This window comes from Leptodactylus fuscus, chromosome 2 (genome assembly GCF_031893055.1).
Source record: "Leptodactylus fuscus isolate aLepFus1 chromosome 2, aLepFus1.hap2, whole genome shotgun sequence".
NCBI lineage: Eukaryota > Metazoa > Chordata > Amphibia > Anura > Leptodactylidae > Leptodactylus > Leptodactylus fuscus.
In genome coordinates this window covers 24,931,760-24,955,974 of record NC_134266.1, presented here as the reverse complement: position 1 = coordinate 24,955,974, position 24,215 = coordinate 24,931,760, and the positions used below count along the sequence as shown (strand labels likewise).

General features: G+C 41.9%; 1 protein-coding gene across 2 annotated transcripts in view; it reads left to right on the top strand.

The window, feature by feature from the left end:
• HLCS (holocarboxylase synthetase) overlaps window positions 1-24,215 on the top strand; it is a 143,336-nt gene that overhangs the window by 16,524 nt on the left and 102,597 nt on the right. For both annotated transcript variants that reach the window (XM_075263463.1, XM_075263464.1), the window contains 2 exons: window positions 1,187-2,103; window positions 3,914-4,096. In XM_075263463.1, coding sequence (XP_075119564.1) covers window positions 1,187-2,103; window positions 3,914-4,096 — 1,100 coding nt within the window. The remainder of the gene's footprint in view (window positions 1-1,186; window positions 2,104-3,913; window positions 4,097-24,215) is intronic.

Below are 24,215 nucleotides of genomic sequence, written 5' to 3'. Positions count from 1 at the left end.
CATAAGGCCTAGCATTGCATAGTCCGCTCCGAAACTGAAAAGTGGGACAGTAGGGTCCATAAGGGGTAACATTATGCATGGGGACCGGTCTCTGGGGCCTACAGGAAAAAGGGCCAGGAGGCCTAGCATTGCATAATCATAAGCGAGTCAATAGGGTCTATTATGTTTTTATATGTATTAGTGATAGGACCTACGTGTACAAACAGCAGAGGTTATGCTGCAACTAATAGGGGGCCATAGAATGGGCCCTCACAATGGTGGGTCTAAGGAACCCCAGCCCGTTGCTAGGTTGACTAGTTTGGATCCATCTGGGTGACTTTAGATCAGTCGTAGCCCCCACATGAGGTGACTAGGCGTACTGGCTAATGGACCGGAGAGACGCTTACAGGATAGACGCTACTGTGTCCATATATACTTGTATTGTACATCGAAACACAATTCTAATTCCATATATAGAAAAACATATAACTCCCCCATTCTATAAATGGTTAACTAAATTTACAACTTTATCGCTTTACAGCTTTTTACCACCTTTGTGTTATTCTTATACACCACTGATTTCGAAATTCTACTGGTTGCCCCTGACAACAGACTACGGGGAAGATCTATGAAAATTGTCCAGAACTGTTTTTGCTGCCCGTACCAACCAATCGCAGCAGTCCTTTCATTTTTTTATGATGTGAAATGAAAGCTGTCCTGTGATTGGTTACGTTGGGCAATAAGTTTGAATGGAACAGCTGGTCGGAAATATGGCGACTCCCATTAAATTGAATGAAATGGCGGTGCACAATTACGACCAGTCGCTACATATGGTGGGGTCCCATTGGTGGATCAGCAAGTTACCCGCTATCCTGTGGTTGGGGGTAACTTGTTGTAATTGGACAACCCCTTTAACGGTTTACCTATGAATTTTGAAGAGCCCAAATTTATGCATCTGTACCATTTTGGATATTTTTAGTATATTTTAGTCCTTTTCCTATAGTCACCAATGTAATTGTAAAAATTGAGGCATTGAAGCCCAACCCTGGGACCATCACCATGGCAAGAGTGCCCACATTTAGCTGGAGTTTGCCAGAATTGTTTCTGAAAATTTGGGACAATCCCAGAATTTGGAACAGTTGTCAAGTAGGCTTTCCTCATATTATTTTTGTTGTTGCGTCACACGCGTTTTGTCGTTGTCTTACAGCTGTGCACTTAAGAGAGTCTGTGACAAATAAGGCAAAAGTTTTAGGAGAAGGTGGTTCGGTAGAGACAACACCCACCCAGCTGGAGCCAAACGTGTCCAGTCCTGAGAAGAACCATAAAGAAAAAATGGGGGTCGCCGAGAGCACTGAGATGATTTGTAGCCAAACAAGTGATGGAAACTCAAATGCCAGCGGTAGAACCGATCCCAAAGTGAAAGACGAAGCTGGAGGAGAACATCTACATCTCCACCTATCTAGCTGCCATGAGTGTCTTGAGTTGGAGAACTGCACCATTGAGTCGGTCAAGTTTGCATCTGCCGAAAACATTCCGGACCTCCCTGATGATTTCAACAGCTTGGAGGACAGTTCTGAGGTGGATTGTCTTAAAGAAACATCAAATCTGAACAAAACTGGTAAGCCACCGAATGTGCTCATATATGGTGGCCCCACATCCCAAGACAGGGTGCAGCAAGTCAAGGATGTTCTTCTCCAGTGCTTTGATCCATGTAGATATGTGGTTTACCCTCTTCCCGAAGAACAAGTCCTCAAGACTCCATGGACGGATAACTGCCTGTTATTGGTTGTAGTGACTGATGAGCCAATATCACCCCAGGTCCACGACCTGTTTATTTCATACATGGAAATTGGTGGAAAGATCCTTGGACTCTCATCCTCATTTACATTTGGCATCTTGAGTTTACAAAGGAGGTCTCAACTAGTGGAGTCTGTTCAAGGTTTTATTTTTGACAGAACCAATGAAAACCAAATTAACTTCACAGGCATAGCTAGTGGCTATGTGTATGAGATGGACAGCAGTGATCAGGTAGATGGATGGGGCTACATGGACAACTACAATCGAGATGTGATAATAGTCCACCAAACCTATGGAGACTGTGGTGGAGAAGCCGTTCTGTGTCAGGTGATTATCTCTTCTTGCTAAATCCATTTTTATATATACTGTATTATACTCCAGAGCTGCACTCACTATTCTGCTAGTCACTGTGTACATACATTACATTACTGATCCTGTATTATACTCCAGAGCTGCGCTCACTATTCTGCTGGTATAGTCACTGTGTACATACATTACATTACTTATCCTGTATTATACTCCAGAGCTGCGCTCACTATTCTGCTGGTGCAGTCACTGTGTACATACATTACATTACTTATCCTGTACTGATCCTGAGTTACATCCTGTATTATACTCCAGAGCTGCGCTCACTATTCTGCTGGTACAGTCACTGTGTACATACATTACATTACTTATCCTGTATTATACTCCAGAGCTGCGCTCACTATTCTGCTGGTACAGTCACTGTGTACATACATTACATTACTTATCCTGTACTGATCCTGAGTTACATCCTGTATTATACTCCAGAGCTGCACTCACTATTGTGCTGGTACAGTCACTGTACATACATTACATTACTTATCCTGTGCTGATCCTGGGTTACATCCTGTATTATACTCCAGAGCTGCGCTCACTATTCTGCTGGTGCAGTCACTGTGTACATACATTACATTACTTATCCTGTACTGATCCTGAGTTACATCCTGTATTATACTCCAGAGCTGCGCTCACTATTCTGCTGGTACAGTCACTGTACATACATTACATTACTTATCCTGTGCTGATCCTGGGTTACATCCTGTATTATACTCCAGAGCTGCGCTCACTATTCTGCTGGTACAGTCACTGTACATACATTACATTACTTATTCTGTATTATACTCCAGAGCTGCACTCACTATTCTGCTGGTGCAGTCACTGTGTACATACATTACATTACTTATCCTGTACTGATCCTGAGTTACATCCTGTATTATACTCCAGAGCTGCGCTCACTATTCTGCTGGTACAGTCACTGTACATACATTACATTACTTATCCTGTACTGATCCTGAGTTACGTCCTGTATTATACTCCAGAGCTGCGCTCACTATTCTGCTGGTACAGTCACTGTACATACATTACATTACTTATCCTGTATTATACTCCAGAGCTGCGCTCACTATTCTGCTGGTACAGTCACTGTACATACATTACATTACTTATCCTGTACTGATCCTGAGTTACATCCTGTATTATACTCCAGAGCTGCGCTCACTATTCTGCTGGTACAGTCACTGTACATACATTACATTACTTATCCTGTACTGATCCTGAGTTACATCCTGTATTATACTCCAGAGCTGCGCTCACTATTCTGCTGGTACAGTCACTGTGTACATACATTACATTACTTATCCTGTATTATACTCCAGAGCTGCGCTCACTGTTCTGCTGGTGCAGTCACTGTGTACATACATTACATTACTTATCCTGTATTATACTCCAGAGCTGCGCTCACTATTCTGCTGGTGCAGTCACTGTGTACATACATTACATTACTTATCCTGTATTATACTCCAGAGCTGCGCTCACTATTCTGCTGGTACAGTCACTGTGTACATACATTACATTACTTACCTGACCATTAATAACTAGAGATGAGCAAGTACTATTCGAAACAGACGTTTCGAATAGCACACACCCATAGGAATGAATAAAAGCGGCCGGCACGCTTAACCCCCTCTGTGCCGGCTACGTCCATTCATTACTGGAGTTTGGAATAGTACACGCTCATCTCTATTAATAACTCATTACTTGTGTCACTGAGGATTATCATTTATTTCTTCTTTTTACTGCATTACTCTTTTTCTCCTGTGTATTTTGGCTTCAGGTAAGACTAGAGATCGCTCCGCAGTGTCAAATGGATGATGATAAGGGGACCTTTGACTCTCTGAAGCTCAGCAACCCCCGGAGGTACGAGGTGCTGACACAGATCCTCATCAGTCTTGGCCTGGATTGTGAGTCCCGCTCTGTGCCCTCTCTGACACCGGTCTACCTGCTGACTGCCCGACAGGTGAGTGGCCGCTGGTGACCTCTGATCTGCCTTGTACACTTCTCCTGTGTCTGAGTTTTATCTTTATGGAGACCATTGCAGTTATTACCAGGCTTTCTCAGGGGTCAGAATGGCAAGTCTTTTTAGATACATCCCTTTACCCACATACATCTTCATGACTAGGCGCATTTGACTTTGGAGATTGTGAGAAAGCTGGGTGACCAGACCTAGACTAGATATAGTGATGTATGTCTATAGGTGAGCCGCGAGCTTACTGATATCTATGCCATATATACGGCCAGCTTTAAGGTAAGATCATATATACCAGCCTGGGTTTGTATCTATGTCTTCGCTGCAAAGTGGCGCGGTTTGCAATTAAAATAGTGTGAACAACATGAAATGCTTTGCAGGTTTGCATATGATGCAAACTTATAATTTTATCCATAGTGTGGCCACACCTTTGCTGGGCTGTGGATATTACCTGTGGCCATACACTGAGGACGCCTGGATTTATAGTATGTGGGGTAATGAAGCTGCCCTTGTGCTGCACAGGCCTGCCCTCTAGTGGGAGAAATGAACAAACTGCTTTGTAAAGGTCCCAACAGCAAAGTAATGCACATCTGAAGCCCCAATCTTATCAGTGCATACACCCAGGAAAGTATGTGTACTGTCTATTCTCTATTCACAACCAGAGCTGCTTTCAAGATTCTTGCCTTCGGTCTTTTGTCCACTGTCACTCCTCTAGTTCTGTAATACACTGCACAGTATCACTTCTCTGGTTGTGTAATACACTGCACAGTATCACTCCTCTAGTTCTGTAATAGACTGCACAGTATCACTCCTCTAGTTGTGTAATAGACTGCACAGTATCACTCCTCTAGTTCTGTAATACACTGCACAGTATCACTCCTCTAGTTCTGTAATAGACTGCACAGTATCACTCCTCTAGTTCTGTAATAGACTGCACAGTATCACTTCTCTAGTTGTGTAATAGACTGCACAGTATCACTTCTCTAGTTGTGTAATACACTGCACAGTATCACTTCTCTATTTGTGTAATAGACTGCACAGTATCACTTCTCTATTTGTGTAATAGACTGCACAGTATCACTTCTCTAGTTGTGTAATAGACTGCACAGTATCACTTCTCTAGTTCTTTAATAGACTGCACAGTATCACTCCTCTAGTTCTGTAATAGAGTGCACAGTATCACTTCTCTGGTTGTGTAATACACTGCACAGTATCACTCCTCTAGTTGTGTAATATACTGCACAGTATCACTCTTCTAGTTCTATAATACACTGCACAGTATCACTTCTCTAGTTGTGTAATAGATTGCACAGTATCACTTCTCTAGTTCTGTAATACACTGCACAGTATCACTTCTCTAGTTCTTTAATAGACTGCACAGTATCACTCCTCTAGTTCTGTAATAGAGTGCACAGTATCACTTCTCTGGTTGTGTAATACACTGCACAGTATCACTCCTCTAGTTGTGTAATACACTGCACAGTATCACTCTTCTAGTTCTGTAATACACTGCACAGTATCACTTCTCTGGTTGTATAATAGACTGCACAGTATCACTTCTCTAGTTCTGTAATACACTGCATAGTATCACTTCTCTAGTTGTGTAATAGACTGCACAGTATCACTTCTCTAGTTCTGTAATACACTGCACAGTATCACTTCTCTATTTGTGTAATAGACTGCACAGTATCGCTTCTCTGGTTGTGTAATAGACTGCACAGTATCACTTCTCTAGTTCTGTAATATACTGCACAGTATCACTTCTCTAGTTCTGTAATACACTGCACAGTATCACTTTTCTGGTTGTGTAATAGACTGCACAGTATCACTTCTCTAGTTCTGTAATACACTGCACAGTATCATTTCTCTAGTTCTGTAATATACTGCACAGTATCACTTCTCTAGTTCTGTAATAGACTGCACAGTATCACTTCTCTAGTTCTGTAATATACTGCACAGTATCACTTCTCTAGTTCTGTAATACACTGCACAGTATCACTTCTCTATTTGTGTAATAGACTGCACAGTATCACTCCTCTAGTTGTGTAATACACTGCACAGTATCACTTCTCTAGTTGTGTAATAGACTGCACAGTATCACTCCTCTAGTTGTGTAATACACTGCACAGTATCGCTTCTCTGGTTGTGTAATAGACTGCACAGTATCACTTCTCTAGTTCTGTAATACACTGCACAGTATCACTTCTCTAGTTCTGTAATATACTGCACAGTATCACTTCTCTAGTTCTGTAATAGACTGCACAGTATCACTTCTCTAGTTGTGTAATAGACTGCACAGTATCACTTCTCTAGTTCTGTAATACACTGCACAGTATCACTTCTCTATTTGTGTAATAGACTGCACAGTATCACTCCTCTAGTTGTGTAATACACTGCACAGTATCACTTCTCTAGTTGTGTAATAGACTGCACAGTATCACTTCTCTAGTTCTGTAATACACTGCACAGTATCACTTCTCTATTTGTGTAATAGACTGGACAGTATCACTCCTCTAGTTGTGTAATACACTGCACAGTATCGCTTCTCTGGTTGTGTAATAGACTGCACAGTATCACTTCTCTGGTTGTGTAATATACTGCACAGTATCACTTCTCTAGTTCTGTAATACACTGCACAGTATCACTTCTCTATTTGTGTAATAGACTGCACAGTATCACTTCTCTAGTTGTGTAATAGACTGCACAGTATCACTTCTCTAGTTCTGTAATAGACTGCACAGTATCACTTCTCTAGTTCTGTAATATACTGCACAGTATCACTTCTCTAGTTGTGTAATACACTGCACAGTATCACTCCTCTAGTTGTGTAATATACTGCACAGTATCACTCTTCTAGTTCTGTAATACACTGCACAGTATCACTTCTCTAGTTGTGTAATAGATTGCACAGTATCACTTCTCTAGTTCTGTAATACACTGCACAGTATCACTTCTCTAGTTCTTTAATAGACTGCACAGTATCACTCCTCTAGTTCTGTAATAGAGTGCACAGTATCACTTCTCTGGTTGTGTAATACACTGCACAGTATCACTCCTCTAGTTGTGTAATACACTGCACAGTATCACTCTTCTAGTTATGTAATACACTGCACAGTATCACTTCTCTGGTTGTGTAATAGACTGCACAGTATCACTTCTCTAGTTCTGTAATACACTGCACAGTATCACTTCTCTAGTTGTGTAATAGACTGCACAGTATCACTTCTCTAGTTCTGTAATACACTGCACAGTATCATTTCTCTAGTTCTGTAATATACTGCACAGTATCACTTCTCTAGTTCTGTAATAGACTGCACAGTATCACTTCTCTAGTTCTGTAATATACTGCACAGTATCACTTCTCTAGTTCTGTAATACACTGCACAGTATCACTTCTCTAGTTGTGTAATACACTGCACAGTATCACTCCTCTAGTTGTGTAATATACTGCACAGTATCACTCTTCTAGTTCTGTAATACACTGCACAGTATCACTTCTCTAGTTGTGTAATAGATTGCACAGTATCACTTCTCTAGTTCTGTAATACACTGCACAGTATCACTTCTCTAGTTCTTTAATAGACTGCACAGTATCACTCCTCTAGTTCTGTAATAGAGTGCACAGTATCACTTCTCTGGTTGTGTAATACACTGCACAGTATCACTCCTCTAGTTGTGTAATACACTGCACAGTATCACTCTTCTAGTTATGTAATACACTGCACAGTATCACTTCTCTGGTTGTGTAATAGACTGCACAGTATCACTTCTCTAGTTCTGTAATACACTGCACAGTATCACTTCTCTAGTTGTGTAATAGACTGCACAGTATCACTTCTCTAGTTCTGTAATACACTGCACAGTATCATTTCTCTAGTTCTGTAATATACTGCACAGTATCACTTCTCTAGTTCTGTAATAGACTGCACAGTATCACTTCTCTAGTTCTGTAATATACTGCACAGTATCACTTCTCTAGTTCTGTAATACACTGCACAGTATCACTTCTCTAGTTGTGTAATAGACTGCACAGTATCACTCCTCTAGTTGTGTAATACACTGCACAGTATCGCTTCTCTGGTTGTGTAATAGACTGCACAGTATCACTTCTCTAGTTCTGTAATACACTGCACAGTATCACTTCTCTATTTGTGTAATAGACTGCACAGTATCACTCCTCTAGTTGTGTAATACACTGCACAGTATCACTTCTCTAGTTGTGTAATAGACTGCACAGTATCACTTCTCTAGTTCTGTAATAGACTGCACAGTATCACTTCTCTAGTTCTGTAATACACTGCACAGTATCACTTCTCTAGTTCTGTAATACACTGCACAGTATCACTTCTCTATTTGTGTAATAGACTGCACAGTATCACTTCTCTAGTTCTGTAATACACTGCACAGTATCACTTCTCTAGTTCTGTAATACACTGCACAGTATCACTTCTCTAGTTCTGTAATACACTGCACAGTATCACTTCTCTAGTTCTGTAATAGACTGCACAGTATCACTTCTCTAGTTCTGTAATACACTGCACAGTATCACTTCTCTAGTTGTGTAATAGACTGCACAGTATCACTTCTCTAGTTCTGTAATACACTGCACAGTATCACTTCTCTATTTGTGTAATAGACTGCACAGTATCACTCCTCTAGTTGTGTAATACACTGCACAGTATCGCTTCTCTGGTTGTGTAATAGACTGCACAGTATCACTTCTCTAGTTCTGTAATATACTGCACAGTATCACTTCTCTAGTTCTGTAATAGACTGCACAGTATCACTTCTCTAGTTCTGTAATACACTGCACAGTATCACTTCTCTAGTTCTGTAATACACTGCACAGTATCACTTCTCTAGTTCTGTAATACACTGCACAGTATCACTTCTCTAGTTCTGTAATACACTGCACAGTATCACTTCTCTAGTTCTGTAATACACTGCACAGTATCACTTCTCTATTTGTGTAATAGACTGCACAGTATCACTTCTCTAGTTCTGTAATACACTGCACAGTATCACTTCTCTAGTTCTGTAATACACTGCACAGTATCACTTCTCTAGTTCTGTAATACACTGCACAGTATCACTTCTCTATTTGTGTAATAGACTGCACAGTATCACTTCTCTAGTTCTGTAATACACTGCACAGTATCGCTTCTCTGGTTGTGTAATAGACTGCACAGTATCACTTCTCTAGTTCTGTAATATACTGCACAGTATCACTTCTCTAGTTCTGTAATACACTGCACAGTATCACTTTTCTGGTTGTGTAATAGACTGCACAGTATCACTTCTCTAGTTCTGTAATACACTGCACAGTATCATTTCTCTAGTTCTGTAATATACTGCACAGTATCACTTCTCTAGTTCTGTAATAGACTGCACAGTATCACTTCTCTAGTTCTGTAATATACTGCACAGTATCACTCCTCTAGTTGTGTAATACACTGCACAGTATCACTTCTCTAGTTGTGTAATAGACTGCACAGTATCACTCCTCTAGTTGTGTAATACACTGCACAGTATCACTCCTCTAGTTCTGTAATACACTGCACAGTATCGCTTCTCTGGTTGTGTAATAGACTGCACAGTATCACTTCTCTAGTTCTGTAATACACTGCACAGTATCACTTCTCTATTTGTGTAATAGACTGCACAGTATCACTTCTCTAGTTCTGTAATAGACTGCACAGTATCACTCCTCTAGTTCTGTAATAGACTGCACAGTATCACTCCTCTAGTTGTGTAATACACTGCACAGTATCGCTTCTCTGGTTGTGTAATAGACTGCACAGTATCACTTCTCTAGTTCTGTAATATACTGCACAGTATCACTTCTCTAGTTCTGTAATACACTGCACAGTATCACTTCTCTATTTGTGTAATAGACTGCACAGTATCACTTCTCTAGTTGTGTAATACACTGCACAGTATCACTTCTCTAGTTCTGTAATATACTGCACAGTATCACTTCTCTAGTTGTGTAATACACTGCACAGTATCACTTCTCTAGTTCTGTAATACACTGCACAGTATCACTTCTCTAGTTCTGTAATACACTGCACAGTATCACTTCTCTAGTTGTGTAATACACTGCACAGTATCACTTCTCTAGTTCTGTAATAGACTGCACAGTATCACTTCTCTAGTTCTGTAATACACTGCACAGTATCACTTCTCTAGTTCTGTAATACACTGCACAGTATCACTTCTCTAGTTCTGTAATACACTGCACAGTATCACTTCTCTAGTTCTGTAATACACTGCACAGTATCACTTCTCTAGTTCTGTAATACACTGCACAGTATCACTTCTCTAGTTCTGTAATACACTGCACAGTATCACTTCTCTATTTGTGTAATAGACTGCACAGTATCACTTCTCTAGTTCTGTAATACACTGCACAGTATCACTTCTCTAGTTCTGTAATACACTGCACAGTATCACTTCTCTAGTTCTGTAATACACTGCACAGTATCACTTCTCTATTTGTGTAATAGACTGCACAGTATCACTTCTCTAGTTCTGTAATACACTGCACAGTATCGCTTCTCTGGTTGTGTAATAGACTGCACAGTATCACTTCTCTAGTTCTGTAATACACTGCACAGTATCACTTTTCTGGTTGTGTAATAGACTGCACAGTATCACTTCTCTAGTTCTGTAATACACTGCACAGTATCATTTCTCTAGTTCTGTAATATACTGCACAGTATCACTTCTCTAGTTCTGTAATAGACTGCACAGTATCACTTCTCTAGTTCTGTAATATACTGCACAGTATCACTTCTCTAGTTCTGTAATACACTGCACAGTATCACTTCTCTATTTGTGTAATAGACTGCACAGTATCACTCCTCTAGTTGTGTAATACACTGCACAGTATCACTTCTCTAGTTGTGTAATAGACTGCACAGTATCACTCCTCTAGTTGTGTAATACACTGCACAGTATCGCTTCTCTGGTTGTGTAATAGACTGCACAGTATCACTTCTCTAGTTCTGTAATACACTGCACAGTATCACTTCTCTATTTGTGTAATAGACTGCACAGTATCACTTCTCTAGTTCTGTAATAGACTGCACAGTATCACTCCTCTAGTTCTGTAATAGACTGCACAGTATCACTCCTCTAGTTCTGTAATATACTGCACAGTATCACTTCTCTAGTTCTGTAATACACTGCACAGTATCACTTCTCTAGTTCTGTAATATACTGCACAGTATCACTTCTCTAGTTCTGTAATAGACTGCACAGTATCACTTCTCTAGTTGTGTAATAGACTGCACAGTATCACTTCTCTAGTTCTGTAATACACTGCACAGTATCACTTCTCTATTTGTGTAATAGACTGCACAGTATCACTCCTCTAGTTGTGTAATACACTGCACAGTATCACTTCTCTAGTTGTGTAATAGACTGCACAGTATCACTCCTCTAGTTCTGTAATAGACTGCACAGTATCACTTCTCTAGTTGTGTAATAGACTGCACAGTATCACTCCTCTAGTTCTGTAATAGACTGCACAGTATCACTTCTCTAGTTCTGTAATAGACTGCACAGTATCACTTCTCTAGTTCTGTAATATACTGCACAGTATCACTTCTCTAGTTCTGTAATACACTGCACAGTATCACTTCTCTAGTTGTGTAATAGACTGCACAGTATCACTTCTCTAGTTCTGTAATACACTGCACAGTATCACTTCTCTAGTTGTGTAATAGACTGCACAGTATCACTTCTCTAGTTCTGTAATATACTGCACAGTATCACTTCTCTAGTTCTGTAATAGACTGCACAGTATCACTTCTCTAGTTCTGTAATACACTGCACAGTATCACTTCTCTAGTTGTGTAATAGACTGCACAGTATCACTTCTCTAGTTCTGTAATACACTGCACAGTATCGCTTCTCTGGTTGTGTAATAGACTGCACAGTATCACTTCTCTAGTTCTGTAATACACTGCACAGTATCACTTCTCTATTTGTGTAATAGACTGCACAGTATCACTCCTCTAGTTGTGTAATACACTGCACAGTATCACTTCTCTAGTTCTGTAATATACTGCACAGTATCACTTCTCTAGTTCTGTAATACACTGCACAGTATCACTTCTCTATTTGTGTAATAGACTGCACAGTATCACTCCTCTAGTTGTGTAATACACTGCACAGTATCGCTTCTCTGGTTGTGTAATAGACTGCACAGTATCACTTCTCTAGTTCTGTAATATACTGCACAGTATCACTTCTCTAGTTCTGTAATACACTGCACAGTATCACTTCTCTATTTGTGTAATAGACTGCACAGTATCACTTCTCTAGTTGTGTAATACACTGCACAGTATCACTTCTCTAGTTCTGTAATATACTGCACAGTATCACTTCTCTAGTTGTGTAATACACTGCACAGTATCACTTCTCTAGTTCTGTAATACACTGCACAGTATCACTTCTCTAGTTCTGTAATACACTGCACAGTATCACTTCTCTAGTTGTGTAATACACTGCACAGTATCACTTCTCTAGTTCTGTAATAGACTGCACAGTATCACTTCTCTAGTTCTGTAATACACTGCACAGTATCACTTCTCTAGTTCTGTAATACACTGCACAGTATCACTTCTCTAGTTCTGTAATACACTGCACAGTATCACTTCTCTAGTTCTGTAATACACTGCACAGTATCACTTCTCTAGTTCTGTAATATACTGCACAGTATCACTTCTCTAGTTATGTCTCAGGCAGATATGTAAATAGGTGAAGTCTGATTAAAAACTGGGTCTAACCACAAGAGGGCGTAAAACTGCTTCCCCCGCTGCCCTATAAAATGGCTCTCAGAGGCTACTTTTTGGTAGTGCCAGATTGTAACACTTCTTGGCCCTGATCGGTCACCAGATTTATCACTAACTTCAGCACTTTCCAAGACCCGGCTGTGACCACTTATTCCAACAACTTCTTTTTGGTTCCTTATTTGATGTTGTCATTGGGTATAGGTGCGTGCATGGTGTAAACATGATTCAGAAATTTTTGATGGTTGTAATTCTCCATCTGTCCACTTGGTGTCAGTGTTGATGCACAGTTAGCAGAGTACATTACATTATACTATTATTATAGAACTCCTTGGATCCTCCTTCTAAGGAGACGTCTGCACATGACAGTCCGAGCGGGACTCAAGTAGAATTTTCATTTCTTACCTGCAGTAGATTATGATCAGTAATAGTCTGACATCTGGCACCCCGCTGAATCTAAGAACCAATTTCTTTTGGTTTATTACTTGCACAGCGGTGCACCCGTTCTCCCCATTGTGGTTAATATGGCTGTGCTGCAGTTTCCTGCACATTGGGTGGCCAGGAGTGATAAGGGTTTGATCTCTGGGGTGTGGCAAATAGGGCACAAGAATGGGGGACCCATATGGGTTTTTAGGATAGGACATCAATATATGATCAATACCCAGGACCCCCGCCGATCAGCAGGTTGAAAAGACCACAGCGCTCAGGTGAAATCTGTGACCTCTTCAGTGCCATACACTGTATAGTGGATGTCCTTGGTATTACAGCTCAGCCTCATTCACTTGAATGGGACTGAGCCGCTGCTCTTGTATCATGTCTCCGATGAACATGACTTCTTCAGGACAGGGAAGAGACTGCAGCGCTCACGTGCTTCTTCAACATGGGACCCCCTAAGGATTGGCCATCAATATATAAGTCCCAGAAAACCCCTTTAAATCAGCCTACACTGTAATATGTGCCTAAAGATCTAGCGCCCTCTGTTGGTCATATATCAAATGTCTCCATAAAGCACTGTTCACATGTACATGCTGCACTACAGAATCTGCGACCATGCCTCCTTTATGCAGGAGTGAACAGAGCCTTAGCCCAAACCCCCTGCAGGAATGTTCTGTTCTATCCGCCATGAAATCGTAGATTAATATTCGTCCGCGGAGGGGAAATTTACTGTGTATCAAATCATCTGAGAAAGTTTTTCTTCCACTTCGGTCTATTCCCCGTCTACTTGTAACTTTACCTTTCCTGGCTACCAGCAAAGCTGTAAAATGGCATAATTGTTATGAAAGTCCGAGCCCAAAGAGACTCGTAACCGCGCCGCATGAAAAGTGAACCCGTAAAAACAGGACGGGCCAGAACCTAATACCGCCAGCGAGCGCTCGGAAACTATTGGCTCGGATACGTCTTTATAACCTGGGAACAGATGGCGAGCCGGCACAGGAGAGCGCAGAGAAACCAGTCACCCCCTCGTGCGAGGACCCTATGGAAGAACACCGCGCGGATACCATTTAAAGTCACGGCGTCGTAAAATTCCTTTGCACCTGAACTTGGGAATTCTTGGTTCTCCGCAGCAGATATTTAAGATCATCATTGTGTAACCTTCAAATTGGCCCCTATGAAAAAAACACGCAAAGCTTTAACTTCCGCTGAGGGACCCATATATCATCGCGCGCTCGCAAAAACCAGCGAAGACGTGATCTTTTTCATGTACTTAATTGACACAGTCTATAACTTTTTCCCATTCGCGATACCAGGTTGTAAATGGGTGAAAAGTTTTCTTGACTTTGGGCTCTTTGCGGATGCGAAAGGAGAAAAGGACAAAAGTCCTTTGTGCGTGGCGTGGTCGGGAGGCGAGCGCCTCATTAACACCTCCTGCCATTGTTTACACAGATGTCTGTTACAAAAAGTAATGAGGATATTAAAAAATAAAAAAAATGGAGGAAAGCCGGGGATAGGTTGTCACATCTGTGGCTGTGGAGAGCGGTGGGAATCTGCTCACAACACTTGAGGTCGTCTTGACTCCGCGTATCGCTGGATTTGGCTTCCAGGTAGAGCCAAGTTCGCTTTAATTGGACGTTTTGTGCTTTTTTTCTAGGCTCGGGGTTAATTCGGCTCTTAAGAGGAAATCCATCTGTTTTCTGGATTTCTAGACGACTCCTAATGTCCTAGATTTCTCTGTGTAGAAGGTTACACACTTAAAGGAACACTGCGGGCAAAACCGATACATTGTGTTATGTGTAGTGCAGGACCTGCGGGGGCGGAGCATGTGCAGAGGTTCTAAAAGAGAATCTAGATCTTGCTCTGTCCCCCGTTTAGCCACAGTTTAGTACTAAAACCCCAACTTTATCTCTGTCTGTTTTAGTTAAAGGGGCATTCCAGTTAAAAGTTAACCCTATCTATAGAAGAGGATGCAAGTTGCTGACTAGTGGGGGTCCAACTGTTGGTTATAAGAATGGGAGTCATTTGTGGCCCTTGAATGAATGGAGAGGATGACTGTGCATGTATATTCTATGGGACTTCTGGAGATCTAGGCTTAACTATCTTGGACAGTCCCACAGTTTGCATGGGTGAATAGGAGCCCCATTGTCAAAATCAGTGGGGCTCCTGGACCCCCACGATTAGCAGGTTACCACATGATAGTGGGTCGCTTGTTCTAACTGGAATATCCCATTAATGCTGGTGTTCCCAACGCAATAACAATTCTATAGCTTCTTTGTTCAATTCCTCTGTTGTTCCTCCTGGAAACATATGAATGGACAACTGGATGTGTTACCATTTCCCTTGTCACTAGGGTGCACAGAATACCCCTTTAAGGCTAAAGCCACACACACAGAGGTATTGCTGCCAAAAAATGGAAAAGCAATATAAGCCATAAGCCATCCTAAAACCAATATAGCCATGATCCTTTTCTGCAGCAGCCCAGACAATTTGTGAGATAGTTTGTTACAATGTATCAGTGCAGGCCGGTTGTATCAGAGGATTGTATAGCGCTTATGATATAACATCATGTGACACTGTAGTCTGATGGCTGCCATGGAATACAGTGTCCTTATGGATAAAACATTACTATACAAGGATCCCCCTCCAATCCTGGAAAACCCCTTTAATTTTGAAGCCCCCCCCCATGTACTGTGTGTAAGTGATGTCTTCCAGGATGTCCCCTTGATATTTTAGATGTCCCAGCTGTATGGCTTCCAGCTCCATATGCCCTGTGTTTGGGATGGGATATATGTCTATATCTGGTGTTGAAAGGCTACAGAAAAGGGCAGCTGAGACACAAGAACAAACACTTAGGCCATGGCGTCCTGCACAATAGGTTTGTAAAGTTGTCAGGTTTCGGCTTCTTGACTTTGCTCTTGTGTTTGCATAACCCTGGAATCCCGTCTGCATGGATATTCAGCACTTCTCCACAGGTCTAATCCCCAGCAGAATGAACATGTGTGTGCACAAGAGCAGCGCCTAAACCAGATGTCAGGAGATGACTCTGCATCATCCATGAGACCAGGCGAGAGACAACAAGGAAGGAGAATGCCAAGTATTTGATAATTAGAGGAAATCAGTCACCAGGCCTGATCCCTTTAAGGGAGAGCATCGATTAGATGATGAGTAGGCTCATATAAGGTGCTGAAGCTCCATATATATATATATATATATATATATATATATATATATATATATATATATATATATATATATATATATTATACAAAATGGATCAGTGGGTGCCACTACACATGCTAAGCAGCACACCAAATTCCTATTCAGGATCCACCTAGTTACATCTGCAAATCTTTTAAAGTGAATGTATCATAGAGGGAGAGAAGCTGAGCTCTGTGATATATAGAGTTATATGATAGAGGAGAGAAGCTGAGCTCTGTGATATATAGGGTTATATGGTAGAGGAGAGAAGCTGAGCTCTGTGATATATAGAGTTATATGATAGAGGAGAGAAGCTGAGCTCTGTGATATATAGGGTTATATGGTAGAGGAGAGAAGCTGAGCCCTGTGATATATAGGGTTATATGATAGAGGAGAGAAGCTGAGCTCTGTGATATATAGGGTTATATGATAGAGGAGAGAAGCTGAGCTCTGTGATATATAGGGTTATATGGTAGAGGAGAGAAGCTGAGCTCTGTGATATATAGGATTATATGATAGAGGAGAGAAGCTGAGCTCTGTGATATATAGGGTTATATGATAGAGGAGAGAAGCTGAGCTCTGTGATATATAGGGTTATATGATAGAGGAGAGAAGCTGAGCTCTGTGATATATAGGGTTATATGATAGAGGAGAGAAGCTGAGCTCTTTGATACTGTATATAGGGTTATATGATAGAAGAGAGAAGCTGAGCTCTGTGATATACAGGTTATATGAAGAGGAGAGAAGCTAAGCTCTGTGATATATAGGGTTATATGATAGAGGATTGAAGCTGAGCTCTGTGATATATAGGGTTATATGATAAAGGAGAGAAGCTGAGCTCTGTGATATATAGGGTTATATGATAGAGGAGAGAAGCTGAGCTCTGTGATATATAGGGTTATATGACAGAGGAGAGAAGCTGAAGTCTGTGATATATAGGGTTATATGATAGAGGGAGAGAAGCTGAGCTCTGTGATATATAGGGTTATATGATAGAGGATTGAAGCTGAGCTCTGTGATATATAGGGTTATATGATAGAGGGAGAGAAGCTGAGCTCTGTGATATATAGGGTTATATGATAGAGGAGAGAAGCTGAGCTCTGTGATATATAGGGTTATATGATAGAGGAGAGAAGCTGAGCTCTGTGATATATAGGGTTATATGATAGAGGAGAGAAGCTGAGCTCTGTGATATATAGGGTTATATGATAGAGGAGAGACGCTGAGCTCTGTGATATATAGGATTATATGATAGAGGAGAGAAGCTGAGCTCTGTGATATATAGGATTATATGATAGAGGAGAGAAGCTGAGCTCTGTGATATATAGGGTTATATGATAGAGGAGAGAAGCTGAGCTCTGTGATATATAGGGTTATATGATAGAGGAGAGAAGCTGAGCTCTGTGATATATATGGGTTATATGATAAAGGAGAGAAGCTGAGCTCTATGATATACAGGTTATATGAAGAGGAGAGAAGCTGAGCTCTGTGATATATATGGGTTATATGATAAAGGAGAGAAGCTGAGCTCTGTGATATACATGGGTTATATGATAAAGGAGAGAAGCTGAGCTCTGTGATATATATGGGTTATATGATAAAGGAGAGAAGCTGAGCTCTGTGATATACAGGTTATACGAAGAGGAGAGAAGCTGAGTTCTGTGATATATATATAGGTTATATGATAGAGGAGAGAAGCTGAGCTCTGTGATATATAGCGTTATATGATAGAGGAGAGAAGCTGAGCTCTGTGATATATACTGTATGGGTTATATGATAAAGGAGAGAAGCTGAGCTCTATGATATACAGGTTATATGAAGAGGAGAGAAGCTGAGCTCTGTGATATACAGGTTATATGAAGAGGAGAGAAGCTGAGCTCTGTGATATATAGGGTTATATGATAGAGGAGAGAAGCTGAGCTCTGTGATATATAGGTTTAGAGGAGAGAAGCTGAGCTCTGTGATATATAGGGTTATATGATAGAGGAGAGAAGCTGAGCTCTGTGATATATAGGGTTATATGATAGAGGAGAGAAGCTGAGCTCTGTGATATATAGGTTTAGAGGAGAGAAGCTGAGCTCTGTGATATATAGGGTTATATGATAAAGGAGAGAAGCTGAGCTCTGTGATATATAGGATTATATGATAGAGGAGAGAAGCTGAGCTCTGTGATATATAGGGTTATATGATAGAGGAGAGAAGCTGAGCTCTGTGATATATAGGGTTATATGATAGAGGAGAGACGCTGAGCTCTGTGATATATAGGATTATATGATAGAGGAGAGAAGCTGGGCTCTGTGATATATAGGGTTATATGATAGAGGAGAGAAGCTGAGCTCTGTGATATATAGGGTTATATGATAGAGGAGAGAAGCTGAGCTCTGTGATATATATGGGTTATATGATAAAGGAGAGAAGCTGAGCTCTGTGATATACAGGTTATATGAAGAGGAGAGAAGCTGAGCTCTGTGAACAGCAACAGATAATCACCAAACTGAGGGACATGGAGAAAGTCATCAAAGACTTCCAGAACCCTCTGGACTCACCAATCACCATAAAAGATATACAGGAAAGAATTGTCCTGCTGAAAGGCAAAAAGGCCAGTGGCCCTGATGGCATCCTACCAGAGATGATCAAACACAGCTCTCCAGCAATACACGCGGCACTGGCAAAGCTATTCACCCTCGTGCTCAATGCTGGACACTTCCCCGAAGACTGGAACAAAGGGCTCATAACCCCCATCTACAAGAATGGGGACCAATATGACCCCAACAACTACAGAGGGATCTGCGTCAGCAGCACGCTGGGGAAACTGTTCAACAGCATCATCAATAACAGAATCCTCACCTTCCTCAAACAACACGGGGTCCTCAGCAAGAGCCAAGCAGGGTTCATGCCAAATCACCGCACCACAGACCATATCTACACCCTGCACAGCCTCATCAAGACGCACGTCCACAACACCAGAAGAGGCAAGATATTCGCCTGCTTCGTAGACTTTAAGAAGGCGTTTGATTCAGTATGGCACCCAGGCCTACTCCTGAAACTCTTAGAGAGTGGAATAGGAGGAAGAACGTACAACGTCATCAAGAGCTCCTACACCGGAAACCAGTGCAGTGTGAAGGTGAATGGGAAAAGGACAGCATACTTCCAACAGGCCCGAGGGGTCAGACAAGGCTGTAGCCTGAGCCCAACGCTCTTCAACATCTATATCAATGAACTGGCTACAGCCCTGGAGACCTCACCAATCCCAGGCCTCACCCTGAACGACCGAGAGGTGAAGTTCCTGCTATACACCGACGACCTCCTACTCCTGGCCCCCACCGAGAAAGACCTCCAAGAAAGCCTGTCAGTTCTGGAAAAATTCAGCACCACATGGGCCCTACCCATCAACCAGAAGAAGACCAAAGTCATGGTATTCCAGAAGAAGGGCCACAATAAAGCCTCCACCACCCCACAATTCACACTGAACGGCTCCACACTGGAGAAAACCAACAGCTACACCTACCTTGGGCTGGAGCTCAGCCAATCAGGAAGCTTCAAAGCAGCAATAGAAACCCTGAAAGCAAAAGCCTGCAGAACCTTCTACGCCATCAGAAGAAAACTGTACCACCTCAAACCACCGGTGAGGGTCTGGCTGAAGATATTTGACGCTGTCATCTCCCCGATCCTTCTCTATGGCAGCGAGGTTTGGGGCCCAGCCACCTACCCAGACCAGTCAAAGTGGGATTCCAGCCCAACAGAGAACTTCCACCTAGAGTTCTGCAAATACCTGCTCCATGTCCATCGCAACACCACCAACATGGCCTGCAGGGCAGAGCTAGGCAGACTCCCCCTATGGCTCACCATACAGAAGAGGGCGCTAGCTTTCCAGGCACACATCCAGGGGAGCAAGCCTGACTCCTACCACCACCAAGCATGGCTAAACCACCTGAGCAAACCAGACACTCACCAACCAAACAACAGCCAACCACCAAACCAAAAACACCAACAGATGATAACCAAGGCCGAAATAAAGGCGACCACAGAGGCAAACAGAGAGCGGTACATTGAAGAATGGAGAAACGAAATAAATAACTCCAAGAAACTCACCGTGTACCAATCCCTACAAAGGGACTACACCATGGCCACCTACCTGGAGAGAATACGCCACCCCAAGCACAGACAGACCCTGAGCCGATACAGACTGAGCGCCCACAACCTAGAGATAGAGACGGGGCGATACAGGCAGACGTACAAGCCACGGGAGAACAGACTGTGCCAGCACTGTGACCAGGGGGTCCTAGAAGACGAGACCCACTTCCTGCTACACTGCACCAAATACTCAGCTGTGAGGGCCGTCTACTACCAAAGACTCTCTGCCCACATCCCAGACTTCATATCTGCAGACGAGAAGAGGAAACTCTACATCCTACTGGGAGAAGAAGAGGCCACTGTGGAGATCGCTGCCCAATACGTGTCCAGCTGTCACCAAATAAGAGGAAGATGAGACTCCACGGACTGTTATATTTATCCCAAAACACCCGCCCCACCCCACCCCACCTCTCCATATAGCAGTCACCAACGAAGAGGAAGATGAGACTCCACGGACTGTTATACCCCAAACCAACCGCACCACCCCCACCACTCACCCACCCGAGTCCAACTCCCCCCCCCCCCACACACTCTACTAGCTTTGGCAATGCCAAATATCTATTCGGACGTGCCAATAAAGCTTTTTTGATTTGATTTGATTTGATTTGATATAGGTTATATGATAGAGGGAGAGAAGCTGAGCTCTGTGATATATAGGGTTATATGATAGAGGACAGAAGCTGAGCTCTGTGATATACAGTCCTATGAAAAAGTTTGGGCACCCCTGTTAATCTTAATCATTTTTAGTTCTAAATATTTTGGTGTTTGCGGCAGCCATTTCAGTTTGATATATCTAATAACTGATGGACACAGTAATATTTCAGGATTGAAATGAGGTTTATTGTACTAACAGAAAATGCGCAATATGCATTAAACCAAAATTTGACCGGTGCAAAAGTATGGGCACCTCAACAGAAAAGTGACATTAATATTTAGTAGATCCTCCTTTTGCAAAGATAACAGCCTCTAGTCGCTTCCTGTAGCTTTTAATCAGTTCCTGGATCCTGGATAAAGGTATTTTGGACAAACAATTCAAGTTCAGTTAAGTTTGATGGTCGCCGAGCATGGACAGCCCGCTTCAAATCATCCCACAGATGTTCAATGATATTCAGGTCTGGGGACTGGGATGGCCATTCCAGAACATTGTAATTGTTCCTCTGCATGAATGCCTGAGGATTTGGAGCGGTGTTTTGGATCATTGTCTTGCTGAAATATCCATCCCCGGCGTAACTTCAACTTCGTCACTGATTCTTGAACATTATTCTCAAGAATCTGCTGATACTGAGTGGAATCCATGCGACCCTCAACTTTAACAAGATTCCCGATGCCGGCATTGGCCACACAGCCCCAAAGCATGATGGAACCTCCACCAAATTTTACAGTGGGTAGCATGTGTTTTTCTTGGAATGCTGTTTCTTTTTGGACGCCATGCATAACGCCTTTTTTTATAACCAAACAACTCAATTTTTGTTTCCAAAATGAAGCTGCCTTGTCCAAATGTGCTTTTTCATACCTCAGGCAACTCTATTTGTGGCGTACGTGCAGAAACGGCTTCTTTCTCATCACTCTCCCATACAGCTTCTATTTGTGCAAAGTGCGCTGTATAGTTGACCGATGCACAGTGACACCATCTGCAGCAAGATGATGCTGCAGCTCTTTGGAGGTGGTCTGTGGATTGTCCTTGACTGTTCTCACCATTCTTCTTCTCTGCCTTTCTGATATTTTTCTTGGCCTGCCACTTCTGGGCTTAACAAGAACTGTCCCTGTGGTCTTCCATTTCCTTACTATGTTCCTCACAGTGGAAACTGACAGGTTAAATCTCTGAGACAGCTTTTTGTATCCTTCCCCTGAACAACTATGTTGAACAATCTTTGTTTTCAGATCATTTGAGAGTTGTTTTGAGTAGCCCATGATGCCACTCTTCAGAGGAGATTCAAATAGTAGAACAACTTGCAATTGGCCACCTTAAATACCTTTTCTCATTGGATACACCTGGCTATGAAGTTCAAATCTCACTGAGGTTACAAAACCAATTTTGTGCTTCAGTAAGTCAGTAAAAAGTAGTTAGGAGTATTCAAATCAATAAAATGATAAGGGTGCCCATACTTTTGAATCGGTCAAATTTTGGTTTAATGCATATTGCGCATTTTCTGTTAGTACAATAAACCTCATTTCAATCCTGAAATATTACTGTGTCCATCACTTATTAGATATATCAGACTGAAATGGCTGTTGCAAACACCAAAATATTTAGAACTAAAAATGATTAAGATTAATAGGGGTGCCCAAACTTTTTCATAGGACTGTATATGGGTTATATGATAAAGGAGAGAAGTTGAGCTCTGTGATATACAGGTTATACGAAGAGGAGAGAAGCTGAGCTCTGTGATATATAGGGGTATATGATAGAGGAGAGAAGCTGAGCTGTGTGATATATAGGTTATATGATAGAGGAGAGAAGCTTTCTGTGATATATAGGGTTATATGATAGAGGAGAGAAGCTGAGCTGTGTGATATATAGGATTACTAGCTGGTACCCGCGACTTCGTCTGCGGTGATTGTAGAAGTGGGTATATACAGGCGCGGGTAAGGTTTTCGCACTGTGTATAAGGTATGGGATATAAAATGTAACTGTGTATCTTGTTTTTGCTATAATTCTGAGAGCACATGAGACTTTTGTGTTGAATGTAATTTGTATTTCAGCTGCTATACGGTGTTGGTATAAACTGTACATAGTGTCTTTGGGACAGAGGTATTTCAGGTTAATATACTTCGATATACGACATTGTATGAGTTGTTATTTTGCGCCAGTACATGTAAGTTTTGGGCACAGGATACTCTTGAGCAAGCAACATAAAGTCTGGCCCTGTGCATGACAGTTTAGTAACTCCATGTGCCTCTTATTAATAGCAATTAACCCCATAATGTCCCTCACATTAACCCCTGTGTAAGAGTTACTGATAGAGATGAGCGAGTACTGTTGGGATCAGCCGATCTGAACAGCACGCTCGCATAGAAATGAATGGACGTAGCCGGCACGCGGGGGGTTAAGCGCGCTGGCTACGTCCAAGCGGAAGTACCAGGTGCATCCATTAATTTCTATGGAGCGTGCTGTTCGGATCGGCTGATCCCAACAGTACTCGCTCATCTCTAGTTACTGATATGTGAGAGACTTGGAGGCAATAATTAAGTATCTTCATTACTGAGGTCGTTTATTAGTCCCTCCATATGTCTCACATATTAGTAACCTTTATATGGGGCACACAGGGGTTAATATGAGGCACATGATGGGGGTTATTCCTATTAATGTGAGGCACATGGAGTTACTAACACTAAACTAATAACCCCAATTGCCTGACATTAATGAGAATAGGAACTAAAGGAAGGGAGCTGTGTGTTTCTTACTTTCAGTTTGCTAGCAGCTTTGGCAGGAGCTATCACTATAGCAGGCAGAGAGCTGAGCAATTAAGCTCCACCCCCTGGGTTTCCTCCACACCTCGCAAAGGGGAGTGTCCTTATGCCTCAGCTCTAGCAGAGCACTGAAG